Source organism: Pan troglodytes, chromosome 6, assembly GCF_028858775.2.
Source record: "Pan troglodytes isolate AG18354 chromosome 6, NHGRI_mPanTro3-v2.0_pri, whole genome shotgun sequence".
NCBI lineage: Eukaryota > Metazoa > Chordata > Mammalia > Primates > Hominidae > Pan > Pan troglodytes.
The window spans coordinates 38,783,609-38,805,894 of record NC_072404.2 but is presented as its reverse complement, the minus strand read 5'-3'; the positions used below and the strand labels follow the sequence as shown (position 1 = coordinate 38,805,894).

The 22,286-nt window shown below is 36.7% G+C and overlaps 2 protein-coding genes across 8 annotated transcripts in view; both read left to right on the top strand.

The window, feature by feature from the left end:
* Positions 1-22,286, top strand: part of NT5C3A (5'-nucleotidase, cytosolic IIIA) — a 48,697-nt gene that overhangs the window by 20,720 nt on the left and 5,691 nt on the right. The window contains exons 1-6 of one of the 7 annotated variants that reach the window (XM_001167593.8): positions 1,144-1,223; positions 6,114-6,168; positions 15,194-15,292; positions 17,993-18,062; positions 20,008-20,054; positions 20,750-20,835. In XM_001167593.8, the coding sequence (XP_001167593.1) occupies positions 6,133-6,168; positions 15,194-15,292; positions 17,993-18,062; positions 20,008-20,054; positions 20,750-20,835 (338 nt within the window). In that variant the 5' untranslated portion in view covers positions 1,144-1,223; positions 6,114-6,132. Of the gene's footprint in view, positions 1-1,143; positions 1,224-6,113; positions 6,169-12,392; positions 12,479-15,193; positions 15,293-17,992; positions 18,063-20,007; positions 20,055-20,749; positions 20,836-22,286 lie in introns of those variants that run through there. The other 6 variants (XM_054655532.2, XM_054655533.1, XM_063814161.1 and 3 more) reach the window with 6 other exon arrangements.
* On the top strand, positions 5,614-6,021 carry LOC107975752 (small ribosomal subunit protein uS14-like). Its single transcript, XM_063814166.1, has one exon. The coding sequence runs from the start codon at positions 5,720-5,722 to the stop codon at positions 5,888-5,890; it is 171 nt and encodes a 56-aa protein (XP_063670236.1). The 5' UTR covers positions 5,614-5,719; the 3' UTR covers positions 5,891-6,021.

The window sequence follows — 22,286 nt, the reverse complement described above, 5'->3', positions numbered from 1 at the left end:
AAAGTGCAGGGATTACAGGCATGAGCCACCACACCCAGCCTGGATAGTTTTTTAACACCAATTTTAACAGCAATTTAAAATTTTTTTCATGTTGTTTTTAATAGAGAACGATACTTCACAAAATTTGATTACTGAAATACTACCTAGACTAGATTTCTCTGAGGACAGTAGAGAGAAAGCCAATAATAAAAATTATTTACATAAGTGTAGTGTAGCCATGTTCCCTAATGATAAAGGTTCCCACAGCCCATGGCATAACTTATCTATCAGGTCCTGACACATGGTATTAGCATATTGCCACCCTACTACTCAGGTTAAAAGCAAGACTAGTTCTCTTTTAAAAAAAAAATTTTTTTTTTCTTCATGGCAGTTGGACTGCTCTTATTTTTAACAGGAAGGAACTTTTTCCCCCAATTTTTAAAAACAGAAATTAATTTTTATTTTCAGATTTTATGGCTGGTCTTATTAAAAGTATAGGAAAATATAAAAATTACTTTAAATCCCACTGCCCTTTGATGAAGACTATTAACAGTCTTTTGACCACATTTGCATATTTCATGTCTTTTTGGTTATGGACTTTAAGTGAGCTGATCTTTTTTTTAATTGTGGTAAAATATACATAATATAAATCATACCATTTAAACCATTTTTAAGCATTTCATTTGGTGACATTAAGTACATCTACACTGCCGTGCAACCATAACCACTGTCCACTCCAGAACTCTTTTCATCTTCTAAAACTGAAACTCTATCCATTGAGCAATAATTCCCCATCCTCCTCCTCCAGCCCTGGCAACAGCAACCTAATCTTTTTAACTTTGTATTAAAATAGAATATACAGAAAAGTTCACATATCAGAAGTACACTGACAAACCACTGACAAACCACGAGGAAAGGAATGTTTTCAAGTGTTAGTGTAGAGGTTCCTCTTTTCTTTCCAGAGCCAGTTGCCAGTTCTAATAGTACAGATTTACCTTCTCTTTAATCGTCACATAACTTCAATTGATAATGTTATGTAGATTGACTTGTGACTAGCTCAGAGCTAGCGAGGCTGTAACCAAGAGCATATATAAAGTACTGTGCAGCAGTGCGTCACAAGGTTTTTGCATAGGGCTTAGTCAAGGCTTTTGGAACCGCCCTCAGTTGCACCTTGTGCTATATTAGTACTTCTCAGACAGGAAGAATTTTCTTTTGCTGGTGTAGCTCGTCCGGTTACCTTCAGGGTAAGTGTGTACGGTTCATGTAAATGAGTTTCTCTTGTCTAACTTTATGTGATTCTTATTTGATTCTATAACTTACTGAAATTTTGGGCATTTTGAAATACAAACTTAGGAAATAAAATAATGTTCCAGTATAATGCAAAACTTCTTTATAATTTGTGAAGAAATGAATGTGCAAAACTTTGAAGAGTCTTAGGTCTCAGAAATTACATTTTATATGTTCTAATTTTAAGAGCTTCTTGTTTCACATGTAGATGTTGAGAAAAAGCAAAGTACCTTCAGAAGTCTCTTTCCAGGTTGAGGGGAAACACTCTAAGATTCAATTTGGTTGTTCATTCAGTTGGCTATGTGACTCAGTTTTACTGACAGCCACAAGCTTTGTGTTACTAGGATTAGGAACAGTTATTATGGGTAGTAATAAAGATTATCAATTTTTATTTTGTGCATGTGAGCTTTACCCAGGATTTTATAGAATGGGATTATCACTGGTATGTTTTATGAATTGATAAAAGCTAGATTACTGATTTATAACAAATTATATATTGAAAATTAAGATTCAAAAATTTATATTACAGTAAAAGCCTAGAATATTATGGCTAAGTTATATTTAAATAATTGAATTATCTATATTTTATAGGTTTTTTTTTTCCTTTAAATCAGAGAAGTTAGATCATGCTGCAGATCATTTCTTAAAGCACTTTGCTTAGTTTTTATTGGCAGCCTGCATCCAAGCCCGGCATCTCTGGGTAGTGCTTGTCACCTATGCTGTTGTCCTAGGACAAATTCAAGGACAGAAGAACTCAGGGTGTCTTAAGGGTTGTCAGTATAAATTACTTAGTTTCCATGTGCTGTGTGTGTGGTTTACTTATCTTGAAAAAATGCTATTAGATATTAGAGGCAGTGAATGTGGGAAGGATAGAGGAATAAATTCTAAACATTGAAATTGTTTATTTGCATAAATATCCACAAAATTCTGACTCAGTAGCTGCTTTACCATTTGGGAAAATTGGTTAAAATTGCCCATTTTTAAATAACTAGCTTTTGAAATCTGTTTTTTCCTCTTTCCTCCTATATCTCTTCTACCCCTCCCACTCTTTGCTATTTAGTTTCATTTTTGTTTTATGCCTGTATTGAGAAAGTTTCACTTTGCAGCGTGTGTGTTTCTTTTTCCCCACTGCTGAGTTGAAAATCTAATTAGGGAGAATTATTTAAATGCCCCCCCAAATTATTACAGCCATACAGAAAAGATGCAGTTACAGTTTGATTTTGCATGTGCTAATCACCCGAAGACAGTAACATTAAAAAAAAAAAAAAAAAAAAAAAAAACCGAAGCTTAAGAAAGTCAATAGTACAGGTTACTGAAAAAGTATAGGAAAAATTGATGTTTGGTACTGTTGCGGATACTGTGTCCATATTATGGTAATATATGCCTTTTCTTATGTGAGTAATACACAGTTTAGCATTCACAATTTTATTACCTTATCAATGTAGTTTACATGTTTCTGCGAGTATCACAATTAAAGCAGTCACAGTTTTTAAAGCTATATTCATGAATTTAATCTTTTTCACTTTCCCGTAAGACAGAGTCAAGTAGACCTTTAAAAGTAATCAGTTTGCATTCAGGTACTTTAAGACTTGCTTTAAATCAGGTAATTTTTTTTCATGTAGACATACCAATCAATTTTCATTAATTGACTTGTAAACTATCATCAGAATGAAATACTGTGATAACTAAAGTTTTCAGTTATCAAGTTTGTGTTAAGTGAAGTTCTTACCTCTTGCTTCAGTCTTTAGCCTTGTCCTACATATTCCTTGTAAAGAACTCTGCTATAGTAGAGACCTTAATCTCATACAAAAAGCACACAAAGTAATTATTTTCCAGTTTCCACATTTTCCAGTTCACATTTAAAGACTCTGAAGACTTAAAATGTTAAAACTTCCTTTGAAGAGTGTTCGTAGATCAAGGGCAGTATTTTCTATTTTTGAACACGTCTTCTACACTTGATGTGTTTTTTCCAGCAACTCTTCTCTTGAAGCATCTGCAACAGATGACCATTGGCAAAGTAAGCCAGAACTTTATATACCAGGTATAGGTTTACAAGCCTATTGGTTTAAAAATACTCTGCCCTAATTTTCAGTGTCTTCCTTAGAATAGTGCCAGAATGCTGACATTTTACACCTGAGTCTTTACACTTTTTAAATGATAAGACCTTAGAGTAATTTTTGTATAAGGACTGCAGTATCACTTTATGTGAGATTATCTTTGAACAAAGGTAAATTCTGGTCAGATTGCTAGTGAGGACTGGCAAGAATGAAAGATCTTTAGTTGAAATTTGCATAGTATTCATGAATTGTTGGTATACTTACCAAAAAAAAAAAAAAAAGGTCCTAAAGTTGGCCATCAAATTTCTTATCACTCTTTGTTTTTATTTGATGAGACCATGAGAAAGATGATCATTCTTTTACCAACTTATACTGACTTTTTTCCTCTTTAAACTCAAAATGTATGTTCCAAAAAGAGCCATACTTCAGAGGTAGAGAATAAAGAGGATTTCTACTACCTGAATGTGTAACAAAAAGATCTTAGATTCCTAGATATTAAAATGTGTTTAATTCTTCACTGTGTGAATTGTTTGCCCTTGGGCTTTTCAAATGTTTCACAGATCATGCGGTATTTTTATAAACTCTACAGTACTTTTCCACAGTCTCCACACTATTCCTTTTTTTCAAGCTAATGAGATAGTTTTATTTAAATAGTGCTCTTTGAGAAATCTAGACTGCTTTTCACATATTAAACATCAAAGAAAAGCTGTAAGCATTTAATAATTAGGCTTTGATTGCTATGAATGAAGAAATAGACTTGCATGCAGCTTCTATAATATCTTGTTTGTTAAAAATCTGGATGACTGTGACAGAAAAAAGTTAGACCAAGGAAAGTCTACTTAAACTTGACTATAATCATCTAAGCTAAAGACTACTAATCCCCAAACTACCATTATATTTTGAGGGTGGTGATCAAATGTTTTATGAGTTATATAGTGTATGTGTGTATATATATAGCTGTACAAAGATATATACACATACACATCTTTATATCGATATATATACACACACTCATACTGCAGATACATTCTTTTTCAGATGTGAAAAATTGCAAGTTATCATCTTACTGTTTGGAAATCGTGTTTACTCAATTCTAAGATGCGGTCAATTATGAGACTATCAACTTACTAGCAGGCTTTCTGAGAGAGGGAGAAAAAGACATTTTGTAATTTCATGGACTTAAAATGGAAGGGAGTAGGGACCGAATTTTAGAATTTGAGAAAATTTGATATATCTGCTATAACACCTTTTAATTATAAAGAACACAGATCTAATGTCCAACTTATATTACTAGAGTTTAAGAAAAAGTCAGATATGTTCTCCCTTTCAACTAAGTTGCCATTTTTAAATAGTGCTTTAATTATAAAATTTTACTTATCTGAAATAAAGTAAAAGTAAAGTCATTATGGAACAAACATAGCTTAGTAATTTTCCCTAAGATTTATACTACCAACACAGCAACAACCAAAAATCTTAGAATAATGATGAGAGATGTTTTAAAAACTGGTTCCTTTTGTTTGATGAACAGATATATTTAAACTTCACCCAGACCCTAAAAGGTTCATTCAGTTGGTAAACACTCTCACATACCTATTTTGTGCTAGACACAATGCTCGATTCAAATACAGCTCATGTCTTAGTCATATCATATTAAAAAATTAAAGATTTTAGGCCGGGCGCAGTGGCTCATGCCTGTAATCCCAGCACTTTGGGAGGCAGAGGCGGGTGGATCACGAGGTCAGGAGATCAAGGCCATCCTGGCCAACATGGTGAAACCCCATCTCTACTAAAAATACAAAAATTAACCAGGCGTGGCGGCATGCGCCTGTAATCCCAGCTACTTGGGAGGCTGAGGCAGGAGAATCACTTGAACCCGGGAGTCAGAGGTTGCAGTGAGCTGAGATCACGCCACTGCACTCCAGCCTGGCAACAGAGCAAGACTGCATCTCAAAAAAAATAAAAATAAAAAATAAATAAATAAAAATAAAATTTTAATGTAAGAAAATTGAAGGAAAAAATGGACTTTTGTGTTATGTCTTCCCTTACTTTGTTCTGTCTGTATATTCCTATATTGATTCGGTAGTAGCAATGCATAATTTTCCCACAAACTTCATCCTTACATGTAGAGAAAGTGTTGATAAAATATTCTTGCAATAAAGTGCTCTTTGCAAATATGTACTTCATTTTCACTGTTTATTCAATTTTCTTAATACCATATAAGTTCTTACAGGAGAGCTTCAGATTCTCCATACAAAATGGTTAATCTAAAACTATGCTGGATAGAGTAAAACCCTTGCTGAGCTTCTTAGGAAAAAAAAAAGATGCTTTATGTGTCAAATATAGGCTATGTTAAATCATAGCAAAGCCTTTTGCCTCATTGCACTCCCGAAAGCAAGATGGGTCACCAGCAGCCCTACTGGAGCCACCCACGGAAGCTGGGCCAGGGTTCTCACTCTCTTCACATCTGCCCAAACCAGCATAGTCTGATCTGGAAACACGGCCTCAATATGTGCCGCCGATGTTTCCATCAGTATGCAAAGGACGTAGGTTTCATTGAGTTGGACTAAGTGATCTTCCTTGAATGGATTATCCAAGGCATCCACCCAATGAAAGAAACCATGTTAGTTCTTTGTACATAAAATAAACATTTTTTAAAAACGAAATAAATAAGTCATATCAAAAATTCCACCTTAATATATTATTGGCATAACAGGAAGAACCTGAAATTTATGTATGTCACGTGTACTTTTTTTTTTCTCTTTTGCTGTGACATCACCTGGGAAAATCCAGAAGATTGGATAACCAAGAAATGACTAATCAGGAGTCTGCCGTACATGTGAAAATGGTGGGTATTTGCCTATTTCCAGTTCCATTTATTAATGGTAAATCTTCACCACTTTTACCTCTGTCTCTAACCAGATAATTATGGGACTGAAATTTTATACAACTCTTTCTTCACAGTGCATCACAAAATAAACCTCAAATACTTATTGAATTGAATTTCAAATTATCTTTAAAATGTTTTTGCTTGAAATCTAATGCACATTGTCGTGCTTCTCAGAATATAAAATGTTTCCCCTATTCCTTTTTACGCTAAATTTTCTTTGCTCAGCAATAACACACTTAAATCGTACAGTGTGAAATACATTATTGTAGGTTTCCAAATTTAAATGACAAGCATTCAGAAATTTTTAAAATACTTACTTGCATGACAATAGAGTTGCATTATATATACTAGGATGAGATAGGAAATGTACAGGCTTTGGAGTCAGAACTGGCTTCATATCTTAACTCATTCCGGCCGGGTGCCTGTAATCCCAGCACTTTGGGAGGCCGAGGCGGGCGGATCACCAGGTCAGGAGATCGAGACCATCCTGGCTAATACAGTGAAACCCCATCTCTACTAAAAATACAAAAAATTAGCCGGGCATGGTAACAAGCTCCTGTAGTCCCAGCTGCTCTGGAGGCTGAGGCAGGAGGATGGCTTGAACCCGGGAGGCGAAGGTTGCAGTGAGCCAAGATTGCACCACTGCACTCCAGCCTGGGCGACAGAGCGAGATTCCGTCTCAAAAAAAAAAAAAAAACTTAACTCATTCCTTATTAGCTTCTATAGCCCTGAATGAGAGCAGTAATCTTACCTTTAAGAAATGGGTGTGAAACCACCAACTATGTGTTATTATTCATACTCAATGAAAACATAAAGTTCCTAGTAACCCCAGATTAAGCATTCATTAAATATTAATCTACTCTATTACATTAGTGAGTGTTTTAACTGTGTAACTGGCATATTTATTTGCATGTGTGGAAAGAAATTACATCTGTTCTCCATATTCACAGTGATAAAATCTTAAAAACAACAATTAAAAATAATCCTTTCTTTTAAAGAGAACAACTGCCTCATGATCTCTTGTTTTCTCTTTGTGTTCTTATTATTGTTGTGCCTCCTCTTCTGTTCCATTTATTTTTTCAGCTTTCTCTTTCTCTCTAGCTTTTTTCTGGCCTATAAACTAGAGCGTGACACAGCATTTTGTCACACTTAATAAATCTCTTGTTCATCTTTCCCCCAACCAGTGTAGGATCAAAGGTGAAAGTTGACTCAAAATGGTGATTAAGTCATCGTCAGTTTAGTTATTGCTCTTAGGTTGAAGCGTATGAAATTGTTTTTATATGTCAAATATAGTCCAATATTGCCAGTTTTATATGGTTCAACCTAATAACAGCTCTTTCTATCCATTGAAGGATTGGCACTTGATTCATTGGAATTGAGCATATCTCTTTGATACATAGAATTAAACCAGTCTAAAACTTATTTTCTTGTTTGGGTTGACTTTTTTTTTAACTTACGTGAACACAAGCAGTATATGAATTCCCTGACATATAAACAATGTTAATCCTCTTTGTATAATGTTGTTACTTGGGTCCTAGAGCCCTCTAGAAGGTGTTTGTGGAGGCAAGTAGCAGTGTATTCACTCCACAGTTGTTCAGACTGTTGAAGGAAAACAAGCCAAAAGATTTTTTTTAAATATTATTGCATTAATTTACACAATTTTTACCTTGGGTTTGCTTTCCTAAAAATATTGATAGGTCTGGCCGGGCGCGGTGGCTCACGCCTGTAATCCCAGCACTTTGAGAGGCCGAGGCGGGCAGATCATGAGGTCAGGAGATCGAGACCATCCTGGCTAACATGGTGAAACCCCATCCCTACTAAAAATACAAAAAAATTATCCAGGCGTGGTGGCGGGCACCTATAGTCCCAGCTACTCGGGAGGCTGAGGCAGGAGAATGGCATGAACCCAGGAGGCGGAGCTTGCAGTGAGCTGAGATGGTGCCACTGCACTCCAGTCTGGGCGACAGTGCGAGACTCCCTCTCAAAAAAAAAAAAAAAAAAAATTATATATATATATATATGTCTTTTATATTGACAACTTTATAGCATGTTATTCTTTACTTCTCATGAACAGGATTCAGATCTCTCTGTCCAGACTTTTTACATGCACACTTCTCTGTGTACACTCAAGTTCTATACAAACAGAGCTATTTCTCTTTTTCCCATAATAGACCCTGCACTTTGATTCCTCCCTAATCTCAGCATATCTAAATCCTGTTTCTCTTCCAGAGCCTACCTCTGTTGGCTCTTCCTCCTTTGACCCCAGAAGAAGAAATCTTTGTTTCTTCTATTCCTCTTACATTTTATCTGGACATCTTGGCAATGTATTAATTATTTGGGTTTCTGTTTTTTAATCCACATTAGAGAATATGCACCTTGAGTGTAAGATTTATATTTTATATATCTCTTACAGAGCGGCTTCACACACTGTCTTATACTTAATATGTGGTGAAGGAATGAAAGAATTTGGCCTACACTATCTTAATGTAGAAACAGACCAAATATGTAATAGGCAAGGGAAATCGCTATTACTAAAATTTAGTACTGCATAATCTTCCAAATAAATCTGAGAATCATCTATGTGTGGGGGTAAATGTACCAGTTTGAATAGGTGGCTTTAAATCTATACTTTCTGTGTAGTTGGATAAAAACTCTAGTGCCTACTTCTTTGTACCACTGCAGTAATGAAGTCTTTTGTTGCTACCAAATATAAACAATGGAAAACCAAGAAAGAATATTTCTCTGAGAACATCTGACTGGAATTTCTTAAGTGATTCAAACTAATTTTTATGTGGGCTATTTCCAGAAAAATGTAGGATAATACTAAGGTGATTTAAAATTCACTGAGGCTGGGCACTGTGGCTCATGCCTGTAATCCCAGCATTTTGGGAGGCCAAGGCGAGAGGATCGCTTGAGCTCAGGAGTTTGAGACCAGCCTGGGCAACATAGTGAGACCCGTCTCTACAAAAATTAAAAAATTACCTGGGCATAGTGGCAGATGCCTGTAGTCCCAGCTACTCTGGAGGCTAAGGTGGGAGGATCTATTGAGCCCAGGAGGTCAAGTCTGCAGTGAGCTGTGATCATGCTACTGCACTCCATCCTGGGTGACAGAGTGAGACCTTGTCTCAAAAATTTTAAAATAGGTCAGGTGCAGTGGCTGATGCCTGTAATCCCAACACTTTGGGATGCTGAGGCAGGCAGATTGCTTGAGTCCAGGAGTTCAAGACCAGCCTGGGCAACACTACAAAACCCTGTTTCTACAAAAAAATGCAAAAATTAGCCGAGGGTGGTGGTGAGCCCCTGTAGTCCCAGTTACTTGAGAGTCTGAGGTGGGGGGATCACCTGAGCCCAGGAGGGAAAGTTGCAGTGAGCCAAGATCATGCCACTGCCCTCCAGCCTGGGTGACAGAGCAAGACCCTGCCTCAAAAAATAAAAATAAAAAAACATAAAAGTAATTTTTTTTTTTTTTTTTTTTGGAGACCGAGTCTCACTCTGTCACCCAGGCTTGGAGTGCAGTGGCGAAATCCTGGCTCACTGCAACCTCCGCCTCCTGGGTTCAAGCAATTCTCTTGCCTCAGCCTCCCAAGTAACAGGGTTACAGGTGTATGCCACCATGCCCAGCTAATTTTGTATATTTAGTAGAGATGGGGTTTCACCATGTTACCCAGGCTGATCTCGAACTCCCGACCTCTGGTGATCTGCCTGCCTTGGCCTCCCAAAGTGCTGGTATTAGAGGCATGAGCCACTGTGCCTGGCCTTTTTTTGTTTGTTTTTGAGACAGAATCTCGCTCTGTCACTTGGGCTAGAGTGCAGTGGTGCCATCTCGGCTCACTGCAACCTCTGCCTCCCAGGTTCAAGTGATTCTCCTGTCTCACCCTCCAGAGTAGCTGGGATTACAGGCATGTGCTACCATGCCCAGCTAATTTTTGTATTTTTAATAGAGACAGGGTTTCACTATGTTGGCCAGGCTGGTCTTGAACTCCTGACCTTAGGTGATCCGCTGGCCTTGGCCTCCCAAAGTGCTGGGATTCCAGGCGTCAGCCACCGTGCCCGGCCAAAAATAAATTTTAAAAATAATAAATAAATGAAACTCATATAGATGAACATACCTATTTATAAATTAAAAGTACAAGTAATTTTTTTAGTCTTGGTTAAAATATGAATTGTTTTCTCTGTACATTGTGGATTGTATAATCCTTAGTTTATTTTGTTTTTTATTTTTAGTTTAAGAATAATAATTCATTATTTTAAATATAATGTATTTATGTGTGTTTTTTAATACAAAATCTTTTTATTTATTTATTTTTTTTTTGAGACAGGGTCTCACTGTGTCACCCAGGCTGGAGTGCAGTGGCATGATGTCAGCTCACTGCAACCTCTGCCTCCCAGGCTCAGGCAATCCTCCCACCTTAGCCTCCGAGTATCTGGGACTACAGATGTGCACCACCATGCCCGGCTAATTTTTGTATTGTTTGTAGAGACAGGGTTTTGCCACGTTGCCCAGCCTGGTCTCGAGCTGCTGAGCCCAAGTGATCCTCCTGCCTCGGCCTCCTAAAGTGCTGGGATTACAGGCATGAGCCACCATGCCCGGCCGTGTTTTCTTTTTTAATCAAAATTTAATATAATTTGAAATCTAGTTCAAACAGAATTACACTTTGAAGTTGTCATAATCTCATCCTGGAAATTAGGATTATCCCTAGTCTGGAATATTATCATTGGATTGATGATACCAAGCCACACCCAGAAATTTGGTAACTGCACTATGGAGCTTCTGTCTTTTTTTTTTTTTTTTTTTTTTTGAGGCAGAGTCTCGCTGTCGCCCAGGCTGGAGTGCAGTGGCGCGATCTCGGCTCACTGCAGGCTCCGCCCCCCGGGGTTCATGCCATTCTCCCGCCTCAGCCTCCAGAGTAGCTGGGCCTACAAGCGCCCGCCACCTCGCCTGGCTAATTTTTTGTATTTTTAGTAGAGACAGGGTTTCACCGTGTTAGCCAGGATGGTCTCGATCTCCTGACCTCGTGATCCGCCCGCCTCAGCCTCCCAAAGTGCTGGGATTACAGGCCTGAGCCACCGCGCCGGGCCAGAGCTTCTCATTTTTATCTTATCCCAGTGTATCCACAAGATCATATCAAATCTAATATTAAACAATTGAGTTGTGGATAAAATGGCATAAGTTTGAAATCCATTTCATCTCTATAAATATATTAAGTATTGGTCAAAATAAATGAATTTTAGGTCTTTCTTAATCATTTTTGGTGTTGATTCAGATTGGCATCAATCAACCAACATACCCTGATTCTTTTCAGGAAGGCATTGCTCCCTCCCCAACATTTTATACTGCGGCTTTACCATAAAATGAATTTGTTCTCTTTTTATCACAAATGATGGAAATTTTTAGCTTCTTATTTATTTTTCATAAAATTTTATCATAATCAAATTGAAAATTTTTCAGACAATTCAAAATACCTTGCCCTTCAAATTTGAAGTATCGTTATTTATATGCCACCAAACCAAGTCTGTGTTTTTATAAGAGGGATATAGACAGAAGGACTTTGTGGAGGTAACAAAAGTATATGATCTCATGCAACAGTTGGGGCATGTTCAACAACAACCACCACAACAAAAAGTATGTGATGTATTTCATCATACTTCTACAGTGTGCTTATATTATGATACTCTTTGACATATTCCATACAGGAGTCTTTGATTCTCTTTCTTAGGCTATATTATAAAGTATTTGAGTAAAATACCCCATATCTCAAGTTCTTGTGAAGTATTTCTCATATAGATCAGTGACATTAATTGTGTATTGCAGGAGAGGAGTATAGTATACTATATAACCCAAGACAGATAGAATGGTCATTTTTATATTTCTTACACCTATTTCATCATTATTTTACTCCCGTGCCATTTGTGTATTCACTACTTATGAATACACAATGAAAATGAATGGTTGTATGTTGTACAGGAGCCACCAATGCTTTTAGCTACCGGTTCTCTTTCATCCATTGTGATTTAAAGTAAACCAGTATTGGCTGGGCATGGTGGCTTACACCTGTAATCCCAGCACTTTGGGAGGCTGAAGCAGGGAGATCGCTTGAGCCAAGGAGTTTGAGACCAGCCTGGGAAACACAGCAAGACCTTATCTCTATAAAAATAAAATAAACCAATCTTACATTTGTTAGTGTAGCAGAAACCAGCCTTCTTCGAAGTGGTCTTGGTGTGATTCTCCTATCCGTTATCAAAAACTTGAAGCTGTGATTTGCCTGAGGTAAGACATCTTGGGTACACTGAAATCGAATATTTAATTTTTTTGGTGAAAAAATAGTCTATGATATATATCCTGTGTTGCTTTCACCATAATGGATTGGTTATTGAATCAAACATATGCTGATTGCTGTGCATCTGCCAGTTAAGGCTGAGGTAAGAACAAAAATTAGTTGTCAAGAGATAAACTTACTAGCTGAGGTATTTGCAAGGGAGTTACAGAAGTGATATTCCAAAACAGCAGTGGTCCCTAAAACTCAGCAGAAAAGCAGAGTAAATACTACTCATCATCATATCCTTAGCATTTAGCAAGAGTGTGTGGCACAAAGTAGACACATGGTAAATATTGGTTAGGCGAGTGAATGGGTTAATGTATGAAAAAAAAAAATAGGAACCAGAGCCTATCTGCCTTTCCATCTATTGAAAAATCACTATAAAATACATAGATAACCTTTAAGCCATTGAAACTCATCCAGTTGAGTTAAAAGGATTACTACATCAAGGTTAGTTGCATTGCAGGTCATCCTACTTAAATATGGCTTTTTAAAATTAAATATATTGTAGGTGGTAGATCTTTCATCCATGGAGAAAATTTTAATGTTAGCATTTGTCTTTTCTCTACACTTTCTTTTTTTTTTCAAGCTCCGCCTCCCGGGTTTACGCCATTCTCCTGCCTCAGCCTCCCAACTAGCTGGGACTACAGGCACCCGCCACCACGCCCAGCTAATTTTTTATGTTTTTAGTAGAGACAGTGTTTCACCATGTTAGCCAGGATGGTCTCGATCTCCTGACCTCGTGATCTGCCCACCTCGACCTCCTGAAGTGCTGGGATTACAGGCGTGAGCCACTGTGCCCGGCCTCTTTCCTCTACGCTTTCGTTATCATCTTCCAGTCTTTGGAAGACAGTCTATCCTTTTTCTGATTTTTCTACTCTTGCCCATTATGTAGGAACAACACGGCATCTGATAGATTTACGTGGTGAGATTCTCTCGTAGCAAAGATAGAAGGTCCAGGGAATTTTTGTAACCATGTCCATGACACACATGAACTATGTTAATATTACTAATAACATACCCAGAATAAAAACATATAAATAAAGATTATCCAGTACAAACCAGTATAGAACTTGGATTTGAGGTACTATTATTGCCTATGCTGTATAACTGACTATAAAATGAGGCATAATTTTCTCCTTCTAGTTGTATTGTACATGTGCTATGAGAGCTTGTACTGATTTTTCCTCTAATCAGTTTCATTCTATTTGTGATAAAATAGCTAGTAACAAGAAATAATACTTAAGATTAAATTGTTGAGCAACCCTAAAGTCTTCATAACTCTGTAGTAGCAGCCTACACCCATTTTTTTAGATGGGTCTTGCTATGTTGCCCAGGCTGGTCTCAAACTCCTGGGCTCCAGTGATCGTCAGCTTCCAAGTAGCTGGGATTACAGGCATGTGCCACTGTGCCTGGCACAATACTTTTTGGCAGTTATCTCAATTTGAAATAAATCTATTGTAAAATGTGTGCCAAGAACAGTATATTATTTGGAAAATAGTACAATAAAAAGAGCAAAGATCTTGAAGCAGCTTTTCAAATTTAAAATATTTTAAATGTATTTTAATTATACAAAGACAAACTTTTGGGGGAATAATTGTGATAATTGCTTCCTTTCTGCTCAGGAACATTTTAAAATATAAATATGTAGGCAAGCTAAATGTATGTATTAATTCATAAAAGCCAGATGCAAAAGTATATAATGAGGATGAGCTAAAACTATATGCGTATATATGCATGTTTCAGAGGGATATGCTCAAGGTATTATATTAGTATTAGGGTGGAAGTTTAGTTACTGTATTATATAAAATGGAGGCTTAACGGGAGTCATCTTAAGATTTTTAGAAAAATTAATCAATCGAGGGGTAGCTGCTGGGGTATTCATGGTTAAAATATGATTTCTGGGCTCTCTCTGGATTGCATCACAACCCAGAAATGAAACTAATAGAAAATCACAGAAATGAAACTAATAGAAAATAAATTTAAATGTTACTTGTTTATCTTCACGTAGTTGAACTCCAGGCAGTTTTTATTGTCTTTTTTATATTTTTACTGTTATTTCTGTGGTAAGCGTGCATTGCTTTTATACTTAGAAAAAGATATATACTTTCTGATAAAGCAATTGAATCACAAATGTAGTTTTATCTTACTCTGTAGCTGGAAAATACTGATAAGTTTTAAGTATTTTTGTGTGTATAAATGGTAATGTGGGAGCTGGGCTTGGTGTCCCACACTTTTAATCCCAGGACTTTGGAAGGCCAAGATGGGAGGATTGCTTGAGGCCAGGAGTTCAAGATCAGCCTGAGCAACAAAGCAAGACCTCACTCACTTCTACAGAAAATTTTAAAAATTAGCTGGGTATGATGGCGCATGCCTTCTACCTACTCAGGAGGCTGAGATGGGAGGATCATTTGAGCCCAGGAGTTTGAGGCTGCGGTGAGCTAGGATTGTGCCACTGCACTCCAGCCTGGGTGACAAAACAAGACCGCATCTCTAAAAAAGTAATAACAAAATAAATAAATGGTAATTTGATGTGGTGGCTTGCTTTTTAAAAATAATGCCTTAATATTTTTATGTCTTTAAATAAGACAGGTTTCTGCTTGGTATCAAAGGAACCTGGGGAAAGAAGAATGAAAACTAATTAATTAATTTTCTTTTACTTTTAGATGCCAGAATTCCAGAAAAGTTCAGTTCGAATCAAGAACCCTACAAGAGTAGAAGAAATTATCTGTGGTCTTATCAAAGGAGGAGCTGCCAAACTTCAGGTGAATAATTATCAAGAAGCCTTGGCTGTGTGTGGTGGCTCATGCCTGTAATTCCAGCACTTTGGGAGACTGAAGCAGGAGGATCACTTGAGCCCAGGAGTTCGAGACCAGCCTGGGCAACATAGTGAGACCCCATCTCTGTTTAAAAAAAAAAAAAATGGCCAGGCATAGTGGCTCACACCTGTAATCCTAGCACTTTGGGAGGCCAAGGCGGGTGGACAAGGCTGAGGTCAGGAGTTCGAGACCAGCCTGGCCAACATGGTGAAACTCTGTCTTTACTAAAAATACAAAAATTAGCCGGGCCTGGTGGCGCATGCCTGTAATCCCAGCTACTTGGGAGGCTGAGGCAGGCTAATCACTTAACCCTGGGAGGCGGAGGTTGCAGTGAGTTGAGATCATGCCACTGCACTCCAAAAATAAAAGCTTAATAATAAAGGCTTCTTTTCTTTTTTTTTTTTTTTTTTTCTTTTGAGATGGAGTCTCGCTCTGTTGCCCAGCCTGGAGTGCAGTGGCGCAATCCTGGCTCACTGCAACCTGCTCCTCCTGGGTTCAGGCGATTCTCGTACCTCCGCCTCCCCGAGCAGCTGGGATTACAGGTGCCAGCCACCACAACCAGCTAATTTTTTTGTTTTTTGAGACTGAGTATTACTCTGTTGCTCAGGCTGGAGTGCAGTGGCACGATCTCAGCTCACTGCAACCTCTGCTTCCTGGTTCAAGCAGTTTTCCCTCCTCAGCTTCCAGAGCAGCTGGGATTACAGGTGCCTGCCACCACACCCAGCTAATTTTTATATTTTTAGTAGAGACAGGGTTTCGCCATGTTGTCCAGGCTGGTCTCAAATTCCTGGCCTCAAGTGATCCATCCACCTTGGCCTCCCAAAGTGCTGGGATTACAGGCGTGAGCCATCATGGCCCAGCCTTATTTTATTTTTAATGTTAAAGCCGACTCATTCATCTCCTGTTTGATAAAATCTGAGTACAGCAAGTTTAGGTAGACAGTTTTTGCCTATCCTTTAGGAATATAAAATCCAGAAAATATATATCTTGAGTTGTTCTAAAACAGACAGAATACCCTATTGGAAAAACAAAAGTTAATAACCCTGAAATACTCTTTTTATTAGTCTTAAGTACTAAGCTAACTCATGCTGTGTACAAGCATTAAACCATTTTAAGGATAATATTTAAAAGTGTATAGTTTTATGCTGCTCTTTCATGTTTTAATCATAGTAGTTCAGATTAAGATACAACCTTATTAAGGGGATAATTGAGTTTTTAAAAAGTTGTCTCTGTTTTAAAGGAATGTGTTACATGTAAATTAAATCAACAATCTGGATATTCTGTAAAAAAAAAATTATTCCTTTTTTAAAACATTTCTGAAAAATAATATTTAACCCAGTCTCCTAAGTTTCAAGAGCTGGCCAGCTATTTCAATGTGCATTCATTCATTGGTATAGTTTAAATAAGCAAGTTAAATCCAGCATGTAATGGTATCAGTAACTAAGAGCTTCATATAGTTGAATTGCTTCCACTGCATTTTTGTGCATTGACCAAGTTGGTCGAAAATCTCTAGTGAGAAGAGTAGCCATATCACCTGCAATTGCAAATTCCCATACCAATTAATCAGATTTTTTCAAATTTTTATTTTTATTTATTTATTTAATTTTGTTTTATTTTTTCGAGATGGAGTCTTATTCTGTCGCCCAGGTTGGAGTGCAGTGGCATGATCTTAGCTCACTGCAACCTGCGCCTCCCAGGTTCAAGTCATTCTCCTGCCTCAGCTTCCTGAGTAGCTGGGATTACAGGCACATGCCACCACACCTGGCTATTTTTGTATTTTTAGTAGAGACAAGGTTTTACCATCTTGGCCAGGCTGATCTCAAACTCCTGACCTCGAGTGATCTCCCCACCTCGGCCTCCCAAAGTGCTGGGATTCCAGGCATGAGCCACCGTGCCTGACTGGATTTTTTCAGTTTTTAAAGTTGATACATAATAACTGTATATATGGGGTACATGTGATATTTTCAAATGTATATAAAATGTGCAATAATCAAATCAGGGTAATTAGGATATCTGCCACTTCTAATATTTATTCTTTGTTTTGGGAACATTCTAAATCTTTTCTTCTAGCTGTTTTGAAATATACAATAAAATACTGTTTACTATAGTCATTCCACTGTGTAAACACTAGAACTTATTCCTTCTAACAGTATTTTCATAACCATTAACCAGCTGTTCTTTATCTCACCAACCCTCCCACCCTTCCCAGCCTCTGGTAACCGTCTTTCTACTCTCTGTTTCCATGAGATCAACTTTTTAACTTTTCACATATGAGTAAGAACATATAATGTTTGTCTTTCTGTGCCTGTCTTATTTCACTTAAGATAATGACCTCCAGGCTCGCCCATGTTGCTGCAGATGACAGCATCTCTTTGTTTTTTATGGCTGAATTACGAATCAGATTTATTTGGTGAAAACACTAGGGCACTCAAGGTAGCACCTTGTAGTTAAGATTATTCCCAGGACTTTATAAAGGAACCGCATGAGAAAATTCAATGTAAAGAGAATAAGTTAACAGTGTGGACCAGAGACTTGAGCACAGTCCTATGCATCTAGGAAAGCATGAAGTATGTGTTTGGGTAGCACAGAGAAATTCTGGCCATGTGGGCTATGTTTACAATAATGCATTTCACTCTTTTCTTACAGATAATAACGGACTTTGATATGACACTCAGTAGATTTTCATATAAAGGGAAAAGATGCCCAACATGTCATAGTAAGTGTGATATTTGTAAACAAATTCACAAAAGCATGTCATCATTATTTTAAGATCCTCTTTATATTACCTGTGAGATAACTGGGTTTTTAAAATTCTTCTTGGACATTGACAGTGAGGAGACCTGCTTTTTCTTACTATATTTTTGAGGTTTTTTTCCCATATTATATAAATGGTTATTTTCATGTATGGTTTTGGTAGCAAAGGGAATCAGAGACTCCTGAAATATTTCTTGCCAAATATGGTCTATTCATTATTCAAGAAATATTTAAATAGGTTGTAAACTTTGGGTTAACCTGAAGAAACACCATTTATCAAATACTTTGTTTTCTAGGAATTTTACCAAATTTTAATGTCTTTTTTGTTTTCCAACTTGGCTGTGAGTTTTTAAAATAACACTCTTCAACCTGACAGGGAAACGGTGAAATGAACTCTCTCATTTGCTTTTAGTACATGTGTAAATTGAAAAATTATTTTGGGGCTGGGTGCGGTCACTCGTGCCTGTAATCTCGGCATTTTGGGAAGCTGAGGCGGGCAGATCATTTGCAGTCAGGAGTTCAAGACCAGCCTGGCCAAAATGATGAAACCCTGTCTCTACTAAAAATACAAAAATTAGCTGGGCATGGTGGCGGCCACCTGTAATCCCAGCTACTCAGGAGGCTGAGGCAGGAGAATCACTTGAACCCGGGAGGTGGAGTTTGCAGTGAGCCAAGATTGCACAACTGCGCTCCAGCCTGGGCAACAGAGTGAAACTTCATCTCAAAAAAAGATAAAAAAGGAAAAGAAAAATTATTTTGATAACTTGTATTAAAAAAATGCTAAAAATCGCCAGGCACAGTGGCTCACGCCTGTAATCCGAGGACTTTGGGAGGTGGAGGTGGAATAATCACTTGAGCCCAGGAGTTTGAGACCAGCCTGAGCAACATAATAAGACCTTTTCTTACAAAAAATAAAAAATTAGCTGGGCATTGTGGCATGCCTGTGGTCCCAGCTACTCATTTTGGAGGCTGAGAGGGTCCTTGAGCCTGGGAGGGCAAGTCTGTAGTGAGCCATAATCGCACCACTGCACTCCAGCCTGGATGACAAAACAAGACCCTGTCTCAAAAAGAAAAAAAAAAAAAAAACACGAAAAATCTTCATATCCTTTGCCCTATTAAGTCCTCTTTGGAGAATTTCTAATAATCCCAAATGCAGTTTTTAAAAAACTTTATTCACAAAAATAATGGTGACTAAGCTCAACATAAAATTATTACTAATAGCAGATGCTTGGAAGCAACCTAAAAAGTTTAATGCTGCAGAAATGATATAAATTATTTTCTGCTCACATACCAGAAATTTTAATTACATGGAAAAATGCAGACTACAATGTGAAATGAAAAAGAAAATTCAAAATTACAGATTTGGTATGATCTCTTATCTAATTGATATACATGAAATCTTAAGACTGAAAGGAAATATACTAAAATATTGTTCATTACTTATTATTGAATGCTAAAACCTTTTACCATTCAATTTTTGTTTTCTTCTTTACAGTGGTCTGGATTTTCCAGATGTTTACGTTAAGCATTTATTATCTTTTTATTACGAAAAAAGTGTATTTCCCATATGTGTTTCTTATATTTAATTACAAAGGAGAAAATGGAAGTGATCAATACACAGTTCATAGTATTTGAAGATATTGAATTGTCTATCTCAGTGATGTAAGCGAGCAGTCACTGAATCTCAGATTTTAAGCCATTAGCTTCTTTAACAATGTCATGTGAATTATACCACTGACACCAAAAGTTATAATAACCATGCTAGTTGACTTGGCATTACTTAAAAGTATTGGGTTGGTGCAAAAGTAATTGAGTTTTTTGCCATTACTTTATAGCAAACTATTCATAGTAGTGGTAGCATAAATCAGAGTATTTCTTTTAATGCTTATTTTGCTTTCTATCTTTAGATATCATTGACAACTGTAAGCTGGTTACAGATGAATGTAGAAAAAAGGTAAACACTAACAACAATCTATAGTCACTCAAAGACTTCATTACCCTTTTTGCCTGAGAATTTCTTCAGGTGCATTCACAGAAGTAAGAATGGATGTAAAGTGCTTACAGCCATACCTGGCACATAGTAAGCACTCAGTAAGTAGTAGGTTTGCTGTATGAATTACACATTCAAAACATATTTTAAAGATAAAAATTCACAGTAACTTGACAACAAAACTTATATTTAAAACTCTTAAATGATTACCAAAGTATTCTGGTGTTGTAACGTTAACTGGAGATTTAAAACAAAAGTACTTCAGTTTTCTGTAGGTTTTGCTCCTTTAAGTTGATGAGGAAGTTGCTTCAGTACTTTGCTTGAGTATGTATGTGTCTGTGTATATCTTAACAAAATGCAATTTGAAATGTGAATCAAATTTAATACCTTTATATGAAAACTAAAGTGTTTTTTGTACTGATAATTTTATTGTTGGTTTTTACTCATCTGAAAGTACTTTACAAAAGAAAGGTAGCTTTTTGCAGGTATATTTGATTACATGTCAACTAAGATCAACAAATATTTTTTCAATTGATGCATTAGCTCAACTTTTAAAGCAGTTTGTTGAAAATACTTGTTTACATTGTTTTGCTTTCTATAAAACCAAGCAGATTTATTTTCAAGTAATCTTCATGATTAAGTTATTCATATCTTCCTAGTTATTGCAACTAAAGGAAAAATATTACGCTATTGAAGTTGATCCTGTTCTTACTGTAGAAGAGAAGTACCCTTATATGGTGGAATGGTAAGTGTATATTAGGCAGTAGGAGGATTTAAAAAAAATAATAAAACAACACTGCAGTTACAACTGATGGCTTATTTTTTACCTGTATTGCAAACAAACAGATTAATAAATTATGCAAGTTAGAGCATTGAATAACAAAATGAGCTCTAATTATCTAATCTCTCTAACAGTTTAGGAATCCTTTTGTTTTGTTTATTTAAGGTGAAGTCCAGTAGGAATAAATTAAAAGTCCTGCATTTAAGTCTCAAATTAAAAACAAGAATTTTTTTTAAGTATATGAACAAAATGTGGCTTAATGTGTAAAGAAAAGGTATGAGGATTTAAACTGAGTCTGAACTCAGAGCCAGCAGGTGATATGGTTACCCAAAAATCGACCTTTGGTTGCATTAATCAAAATGCAGTGTTCCAGGCAGATCACACTGAAAGCACTGTGTCGGATTCTGGAAGAATGCTGTTAAGAGAAACCATGACAATAGTGACCAAAAAAAAAAAAAAAAAAAACAGATCATGACAAACTTAAAAGGAGTCAGAGTAGTCCACCAGAATGATCAGAGGAATTTGAGCCTTCCCACTTGAGGAACATTTCAAGGAATAGAAAATGCTTTGATTTGAGAAGGAACAACTTGTTTTAAAATCTTAGGAGACCAGGAATGATTTGTCTTTATTGTCCTGTTACCTAACAGTTACATACTTCATCTGTATTTATGGTATTAAATGTTGAAAAGATATTAGACTTAACTCTACAAACTGGTAGCAGCAGAACTGGAACTAGACTTGGAAGATATAAGAAGATTGATTTCAGCATGAGAAATGAAAAGCCTGTCTAGCAATTAAGAGTTTTCTGGCAATGGAATAAGCTTCCCTGGGAGAATGAGCTTACTGACATGATAGAAGCTGACCCAGGCAGGGAAGAAGGTGACTTAGGAATATTATAGGGGTATTTTTAGGTATCAGATGAAGAGTTAGGCTTTTTTTCTTTTCGTTTATTTCTTTCTGTTTTTAGTGACTGTTTGCATAATTGTAATGGGTTAGAGAGTCTAAGGGCCCTTTATACTGAGATGCTATGATTATAGGTGTTTTCTACATAAAGCAGGCTAATCTATATATGACACTTGCCATAACAAAGATTTTCTCTCTTGTTCACTAAGTAGCATCTTCAGTATGTAGAAAATTCAAACTACAAACAAATTTTAAAAATGGGGTTGCTCTAATTCATTTTACTGCAATCAGAGAAAGGATTATGCTTCCATAGGTTGGGTTGAGTTTTTATGTGTAGAATTAGGAAAGGTTTATAGCTAGTTTCCTTTCATTACCTTACTAACATATTTAAGCTAAGTCTGGGTTTGGGAGGACTGGGAAACTCAGTAAGAACATGCATATCACATTTTGAGACATGAGGTATACATTCATTAGTGATGAACTTCAATCTCTAAAACTTAAATCCAAATATG